At 44.2% G+C, this 8744-nt stretch overlaps 1 protein-coding gene across 1 annotated transcript; it reads right to left on the bottom strand.

Annotated features, from left to right (window-relative positions):
* Positions 1 to 2342: 2342 nt before the first annotated feature.
* LETM2 (leucine zipper-EF-hand containing transmembrane protein 2) lies at positions 2343 to 8221 on the bottom strand. Its single transcript, XM_010295095.1, has 9 exons — positions 7733 to 8221; positions 7419 to 7562; positions 6943 to 7077; positions 6292 to 6495; positions 4951 to 5070; positions 4116 to 4226; positions 3886 to 3972; positions 3069 to 3143; positions 2343 to 2510 (listed from the first exon to the last, which is right to left on the bottom strand). The coding sequence occupies exons 1-9, from the start codon at positions 8219 to 8221 to the stop codon at positions 2460 to 2462; spliced, it is 1416 nt and encodes a 471-aa protein (XP_010293397.1). The 3' UTR covers positions 2343 to 2459.
* Positions 8222 to 8744: the final 523 nt, after the last annotated feature.

Genomic DNA, 8744 nt, shown 5'->3' with positions numbered 1-8744 from the left:
CCGGCGGCGGTGCGGGGTGTGAGGGGCCCGGCCCGGCCCCGGCCAGACCCTGGACCCTGCAGGGGAGCGGTGGTGGAGGCTTATTTGTGCGCCTTGCACGTAGCCCTTCACATGGGGCTAGGGAAACACGTCCTCGGGACCAGCAACATGAACTACGGCCCGCTGGCAAAGAACGGGGGCTGGGGCAGCGTGGCAGAGCTGGAAAACCATCGACGGTAGTGGAATTGGTGTATGTATCTGCTGGTGTGGACGGGGATAATTCCCGCCGATGCGTGTGTCCGAGCGAGGCTCCCCGTCCCGCAGACGACCCTCGAGCTGCAGTTAGCCAAGGCGTTTGTGAACAAATCGGAGGTCTCCAACCCTGGCTCTGCGGCAGCGACCTTTCGGTTAGCGGTACGCGCTTTTCTACTTCTCCTGAAGCCACGCGTGTGGCTCCCTGAAAGCACACGCCGCTTACTCTGGCTTCAGAATGGACACAGCAGCTCCAGAAGGTGACTCGAGGACAAGCAAGTTCCTGAACGCATGGCTCGGCTGGAGCTGGCCCAGTCCCCGCAGCAAGAACCTATTCAGGCTTACGCCACTGCTGCTTTTCTTTGGCGCTTCAAGAAATCCTATCCACAGTTACACTGAGCTTGTTACCTTATCAAAAAGCCTAACTTTCCTCCCGTCTGTGACGTTCTGGCTTTGATATGGTTTAGTGAACTAGGCTGGCTCTGCAAGCCCCGTTTGTGTGCTTTAAAACAGAGAGACTTTTCGCTTGCATAGCTCTTCCCACTTACCTTGAATTCAGGAATTCCACCCCCCTATTTACATGCTTTAGCCATAGTACAGAAATTACTTGCATTCTTTCACTTCTGCACGCTAATCTCCGTGCTCAATGCTAGTGAAATCTTGCACTGAACAACATTTGTACTCAGCTCTTCAGGGAGTGAAATGCTTTTCTAGGTCAAGTGGGCTCTGCAGGTGTTAGGTCACCGTTCTGTTCAAGTAACAGCAACTGTCAGTGTCATCAAGGAGATAAAGCTTTTGTTCAACAGACAACGAGCCAGAGGCTAGTCTGTCTCAGTCAGCAAAGTAATGGCTACCAGCAACATCTCATCCGTGCTACACAGAAGCAGGAGCGACGCTTGAGCAATAGGGTTACTTTATTGAAACAACATTTGTTCTCATTTACTAACCACGAGGTAAATACAAATATTCAGTATTGCATACTGGGTGTACTAGCGAGGCAGGGGTGCAGGTACAGAACTAGAAACACAGCACGACGGGCGCTGTCTTCTGCAAGCTGTTTCTGCGTTGCTAGTCAGAGCCTGAAGTCACATGTTTAAAGTGCTGATAATGCCTGACCTTGAGATGACTGGCTTTTTTTGAGTCAGATTGTTCTAAAGGCTGTCTGACCTCTAGAAAAGACATTTCATTCTACTTAGCACCAAGTCTAACTTAGATTTTACAGTAAGTATAAATATATATATTTAAAATCCATACTGTGAGTAATCTCTGAACATTTACATAGGACAAAGTAAAAAAATTAACCAATGCTAAAAACAGCTTTTCAGTATCTTCCTATAGACTACCAAAAAAACAGTCAACACTGGAGTGTGTGCAGAATCATTTTGTAAAGTACAGTAAATCTGAGAGCACTTGCTGATGCTTAGTTCTGAGCCTGACAAGGTTTAACCAAGTCTTACATCGGACTTGGGAAATGTGTGCGGGTCCCCAGGTTGTTACCTCACAGGACCTAGTGGGATCCCAAAAAGGCAAGTCCCTGCATTCTGTAACAGTGTCTGGCACCTGCTGAATGCAAAAGCTCACGCAGTGGAAGCTGTGCTCTTCACTGCTCTGCTCTTGTCCAGCAAGTTCTTAAGTGTTTCTGAACAGTTAAGTTCAATCACACCACTGAGGAGAGCCCTTGGTACAAATGTGACAGTGAAATGCAGTGGCTACACAGGTCATTCTGTGCACTAGTTAGCATGGTTTAACCAATAACTAGGATCAAGAGCTTGAGCTTATAAAGCTGCAGCAGCAGGACAAGCTGCAAGCCCTGAATATGTGGGTATGTTCCTGCAGAGGATTTGAAACTGTAGAACAGGCTTTACTGGACTTCCAGCCTAGCTCATTCTGTGCGCAGGCCTTTATGACAATGAAAAGCTGCCTTTCCTAAGGTTTAAGAGCACAAACACTTGTTCAGCACAGCACAGACAGCAGCGTCACTATTAACATATTTACAACATAAGTTAAAACGGTGGGGGGAGGGGATCCGGTACAAAGGAGAAGCTGGTGCCATCCAAACAGCCCTAGCATGGCCTAGCTGCTAAGAAGCTTGGAATAGACAGAGGCCCCCAAGGGCTACTGACACCTTTTTGTGTAAAGCAGCCTCTGGGAAAATCCCTCTTCCCTTTAAGGAGGTGCAGAGATGAAAGCTCTTCTCTCCCAGTTAGACAGTCCTTGCTGGCTTCAGGCTAGACTCCATTGGCACCGGCCTTGCTGCTCCGCGATGCTTCCATTTTAGTCTAGGTGTAAGGGAAAGTTGCAGATTTTAGGCAGTACCAATACAAATGCTTTGTGAAATTCAAAGCCTCCTTTGAAGAAGGTATCTTCCCATTTACTATGGGAAGCTGCTCTGGAGAATAAAAGCTGACTAATAACAAAGTTCTTCAAGATAAAGGAGCATCCTCCTGTTGATAAAAGTCAGGCTGGAGTCCCAAACTTGCCTTAAGTGGGCATCCTAGATGTGTACATAAGCAGCAAAATTGAAATAAAATACTCACAGAAAGAAAATGGGCAAAAGAAAGGCAAGTCACTGTAGAAATACCTTTACAGATACAAAACGGCACTTAACACTGGTCCAAAGCAGATTATTAAGGAAGAATACCAGGAAAGGACATGCTGGTAATTCCCCATAGTGCTCTGCTACCTTCCCCAATTTGACTGCAGTCTCTCAGTCACACGTGGTATTTTTGCATGGAACAGCCCTCAATGCAGTTCTCATCTGTAATTTCCACAGTTTGTCTCTAAGTTGTGTGAAGAACAATCTCCTTTGGAAGGTCTAGGAATTTTGAACAGCTTACCTCTCGCAGGGGAGGCTTAGCTGACACTTCTGAGACTGGCAATTTCTCTGTTGGCTGAGATACAAATTCTTCATTCTTTAAGGAAAAAAGCAGCTTTAAGTCACAGACCCCTCTCAGAAAGCAAAGTTCTAGCTAGACCCCATACAGTCCCTTCTCCTTTCTGAATAAGGCTGTTCCCTGCAACAGTTTGTGTGTTTGTAAAAGCTGAATGTCGGCATTTCCATCGTTTCCCCTATGCAATTTAACAGAGCTACTTGCAAATATTTCTAGCAGCTGACAGAATATTCTCCTTTAATTTCTGTTGCTGCATTTATCAGCTTGGACTAATCTAATGAATTCACTTCAGCCTTATGCTGAGAACCATGCACTCTGGCTTTCTTACTCTAGCTATTTTGGCTCTTTTTGTCCTGGACATCTCAGCTCAAGTTCACTAGGAGAGCTGAAAACAAGTCACTTTTAACTGGCTTCTCTGAGCTAAAGGTACCTGGATTGAAGTCTCTGTATTTATGTGAATAAAGCAACTTAGAAGCTTGTGAGTGCTCCACACTGAATAACCAGCTGTTTCAAGGAACAGGACAAGATGTGCCACAGCAGATCTCTGTACCCTTTCATTACCTCTTAAGGCAGAGTATGCAACTGTGAGGCTCTCGAGCAAACGCAAGTACACAATGCAAGAATATACATTACTTATGTGCTCTGTGCAATGGTGTCAAACATTGGTTTTTGTCTAGCTTTGGAAAGGTTTGTTCACATGCTCTTCCCAAAGATTACAGCACTACACACTCATTTTCCTACGCGTAGACTACTATTTTCTAACCTTTCTTCCCTGTACAACGGGGGCAGGATCCACTTGGGTGTCTTGACCTTCAGGAATGGATGTCATGATTTCAGCAGTTTCACCTATCTACGGAAGAACATATAGTTCAGCACAGTTATAACTTCAGTCCACTCGGAGGATCAAAGAACAAGACTCATGTCACAGTGCTTCGTTTTTATAATGTGTAATGGTTAAACTATTAACCTGAAAGTTTTATTCAAACAACTCACCTTATTTTGTGGAACTGGAACAGATTGCGGCTTTATATCTATTAAATACAAGGCACGGGAAAGCAGAAGCAGAGAAGGTGGAACATTCTCTTTTAAATGCAGATCCAGCCACTGTTAGAAGAAAACAGAAAGAAAAGTTACTTTGTATTGGCTCTATGTCAGGACTTCTTTAAGGTCAAAGAGTGATATATAGCTATCTTGAGTTTGGCTACTATGGTTTTAAGTTACCACAATGAGAAGAAATAGTTTTGAAGAGCGAACAGAATCACAGAATAGTTTGGGTTGGAAAGGATCTTTTTAAAGGTCATCTAGTCCAGCCCCCCTGCAATGAGCAGGGACATCTTCAACTAGATCAGATGGTAAGGATATGAAGAAGAGTATTATTTCTTAGGAAGTTAATACCATATGGAATACACACTAGAGAGGAAGTTGCCAGCTACTGGTGAGGTACCAACATCACTACTGACAAACAGCCAACAGTGAGAGCTAAGTACTTTGAATTATCACAGCAGTATCATTACCTACAGCAGTACCTGTAATCTGTTCAAATGCTTATAAAAGACTAGTGTTGGCTCTACTACAAGTCTTGGCTACTTTAGAAGCCTAAAACATATTCCAACCCTCACTTCATCTCACTTCTAGCTGGCCCTGATGCTACTTGGTTTCCTCTTTAGTCTAAGACGTAATCTGGACACTAAATGCCCTAAAGCTCAGCTATGCAGGTGAGGATCACTTGCCTGAATTCTTAGTGAAACTGTGCCTGCTCTATCTGAACACTGCATGCCACTCTATCCTCAGAACCTTGTCAAACAAGACCAGACCAGAGCGTACTTGCCTGTCTGAGCTGTTCCTTTAGCTGCTCCTCTGAGAGACCCAATGATCGCATTCCTCTGGCTCTGCATGCGCTTTGCAGTTCAGACACACTTAGGCCACTGACTCCTTCCTTGGCAATCATCTGGAATGAAAAGGAATGTTCCTATCTAGGCATAGAGTAAGCCAAAATCCTGATGAGCTTGAGCCCAAAGAAATGTCTGTTTAGGTAAATGTGCATACAGTCATACCAATACAAAGATGAGACAGAACCGATTTTGTAGATAACTCATTCTGTCCTTGAAAGCTGACAGTCTTCAGCTACAGAGGATCAAAAACTTGGATCCCAATTATTTGGTTTTCCCCCTCCAAGTACTGAGAATTTCACTTTTACGTGTCAATTCTTCAAACCTGTAGGATCACTGCAAGGCAAGTGACTCTGAGAATTGTCAAGATTGCAGGCTTTAAAGCTGAACCTGTGGTTAGTTGCACATGCCTTTCGGAACTGGTCACCTCTTACTAGCAAGAAGTCTTCCGGTCTTTCCTCTCTGTTGTAACAGGATTCTTAACACCACTTCAAACTACTGTTCCTACAAAATCATAAAATGTAGGCTGGAAGGGAATTCTGGAGGTCTCCTGTCCAACCTCCTGTTCAAAGAGGGTTAACTTAAGTTTCTTTACATTGCTCAGCCTTTTCCATTTATGCTTTGAGCCTCTCTAGGGATGGGGATTTCACAACCTCTAGACAACATTTTCCACTGCTTACCTACTCACTGATTATTTTTTTTTCTTATCAAGTTGGAATTTCCCTTGCTGCAACTTATGACCACTTCCTGTTGTCCTTTCGTTATGCACCTGTAAGTCTGGTTCCATTTTCTAAATAATCCCATTAGGCAGTTGAAAACAGCATGCAGATTGTCCCTCGGCCTTCTCCAGGCTAAATAAATCCAGCCACTTTATAAACTAATATAAACTCATACTGAATTCAGTTGGTTAAAATCTGGTGTTTCCATACAATATTTATTGCAGAATTGGAACCTCCCTTTTTTACCAGTTAGTATGACTCCAGAATAAAAATATAAGAGTGTTCTAAACAGTGACAAAATCTGCAGCGCCACACTTGTTAGGGTTCACTAAAGGCAGCAGGGGGGCAGGAAGATTGAACTCTGCTTCTGTTTTTTACTGGAATCTCTCATGGGGAGAATCCCACTCCCATTAATATTAAACTTCACATCTGAGATGGAGCGTGGGCAGCGACACACGCCTTACAAAAAGCAGGCGGTCTGTGATTCAGAGGGTAGTACTTGAGACTGCGAAAAGCACGCATCCCACCAAAGGAGTTACATCTGTGCTATTTTAAACTTACCTCATCATCTGCCTTGATAGTTCTGAGTCTCAGCAGAAGTTGAAAGCGGAGCAGATTGTTGGTGCCAATGGGCTGCAGCTCAAGCAATTTGCAAAGAGCTACCAACTGCAGCCGTTCCAAGTGTTCCAGGGTCAGCTCATCCTCAAAGAGCTTGGAGAAGCGTACGATCTCCTGGGTACTGGGCTGATGGCCGGTGTGACGAATCTAAACAAAGCAGAGGCACAAGGGCCAAAAGTCAAACAGAATAACAGTTTGTGAATCCTATTACTCCTTTCGGGAAGAAGCCCCTTCTGTTTCTCACACTGGTATCCCTGTCGGTCAATGGAAACAGAATGATATAGTTAAAAGGCCAAAGCAAAACAGTGTTTCTGAGTGGCCACAGAAAGGATTTCACATGGTAAAACTTCCACTGTTGTTCCAGGATGGAAACGCTTGTCTGTACGGAGAGCTCTGACAGATGGGGTCAAAAGCTAGTGCCAGTAGGGCATTAGCTGCAAGAGGGTATCCTGTTAACAGTAACACCTGATGGGACAGCTCTGTGCTGTCAAACCTCTGCAATCTCCGTACAAATCCCATATCCTCTGCCCAAAACAACAGCACTAAAGCTGGTGTAAGTACTACTGCTGTCATTCCCAGCACAGCCCATTTTACCTGGTGGACGTAAGAGGAGAATTGTTTTCCTTGTCCTGTATCTGCTTTGTTCCTTTTGGCCATCTCTGCAATGGTCTCCTGCAGGAACTTTGCTAACTCCAGCTTTGCATTTAATTTCTTTTTCTGCTTTTCCTCCTTCATTTGGGAAATAAAACATAATTAGAAATTCCACTTGAAAATCAGAAGGGAGGGGATTCTGGGAAAGAGATTAAATAAGACTTCAGTACTGAAAACAAATAGGCTTTGGTTACTCTAGAAAATGAAATGCCTCTGCATTTTCCTACTTATCACTGTTTACAGTACAACCTTCAAATTCTGCTGTCCTGTACAGGAGTAAGGCTAGCTAACCCTAGACGTGTGCATGAGGCTGATACTCATCTACAGCAGCATGCTGGAAAAAACAGCTCTTTATGCAGTTGTACAGATGTTCTAATGAGCTGGAGTACACAGTCTACATCACCAGAAAGGACACAAACCTTTTTTGACTCTGTCTCAAACGTCGAGGGCAGCATTTCAGGGAAGAGTTTCAAGAATACAGGTAACAGGAATTCCATGAAGGGGACAATGACAAACACTAGGAAGGGAACCAGCCGGAAGAGATCTGCGCAAGTTCTCAGCAACTGTACAGAGAAGAGCACAGCAGAAATTATTATGCAACCAGACACACACACAAAAAAAAAAAAAAAAAGTGTTCCAAAGAAGTGTGGAAACAGCGTGGTTAAACTTCTTTCATTACAGTAAGCCTCTTGATGCATCATTTTAGCAAGGTGTTCGTACGTCTGGCACTTACCCTTCGTCTCTCCCTCCTAGTGAGGACCTGACCATGTAACAGCCTCCACACCATCCTGGCAGCCACCTTAGTGTCAATCCAAAGCAAGTGGAATCCATTGTAATAATGTTTCAGTTCATCCACAATTTTTTGCCGTAAAGACTTTTTTCCCACAGGAGTGTCTATGTCTTGTTTTGTTGGAGTTTTAGCAGGCTTAGTACCCTGGTTTACAGTACTTCGGTGGGGTGGAAGTTCGTCTCGGAGCTCCTGATGCAAGCAGGCGGACGTGTGAAACGTTCGCGCAACTTTAGCTGGTGAGTGAGGTAGGCCAGTGCCCAACCGTGCGCAGTGCAGCAATGGCTGGTTTTCAGAGTCTCTTACACAAGTCCAGTTTAAATGATAATCCACTAGTTGGACAAAAGCAACTGCTGGAGAGTATGGAGAATTGGAGTGCGCAAGAAGATGGGAGCCTCTGAAACTGGAGAGGTATTTAAGCAAGTAATAGTGCATTGTGGGTAAGGTATCTAGGCATTACACATAAATTAATGTTCTTAGTGACAAATTAATCTTGTGAAATTGGTCTTGTGGCTGCCTCAGTATCAGAGATTCTGATCCTTCACCAACAGATAAAATATTGAGACTTCGTCCCATGCTAACAACTTGGGGGAGAATAACTCAAGACTCAGACTGCCTCCAGGAAGCCCTTCTACGAACTGCATTGGCTAAAATTTGCCAGTTGCAAACAAAGAAAAACCAAAGCCCCTTCTCCTCCCACCATGCGTTTAGAACAGCGTTCTATCTCCTGCTCCTCCATCCCCCAGCAACGTCAGCTGGGAAAGACAGGCTGCACACAGAAGAGAAGCAAGCGGTTAGATACCTTGATCTCTTTTAATAAAAGAGCTAAGACTTTGCAGACTGCTATGCGTTATGACAACTGCTGAAATCCCTTAGCTTTAGATAAACCAAACTTTGTACTTTTCAGGTTTAGGCAGGTAATCTTTTGTAGAAGTTTGCAGAAGTACTCTAGTTTAAA

This window comes from Phaethon lepturus, unplaced genomic scaffold (genome assembly GCF_000687285.1).
Source record: "Phaethon lepturus isolate BGI_N335 unplaced genomic scaffold, ASM68728v1 Scaffold56979, whole genome shotgun sequence".
NCBI lineage: Eukaryota > Metazoa > Chordata > Aves > Phaethontiformes > Phaethontidae > Phaethon > Phaethon lepturus.
This window is presented reverse-complemented; position numbering and strand designations above follow the sequence as displayed.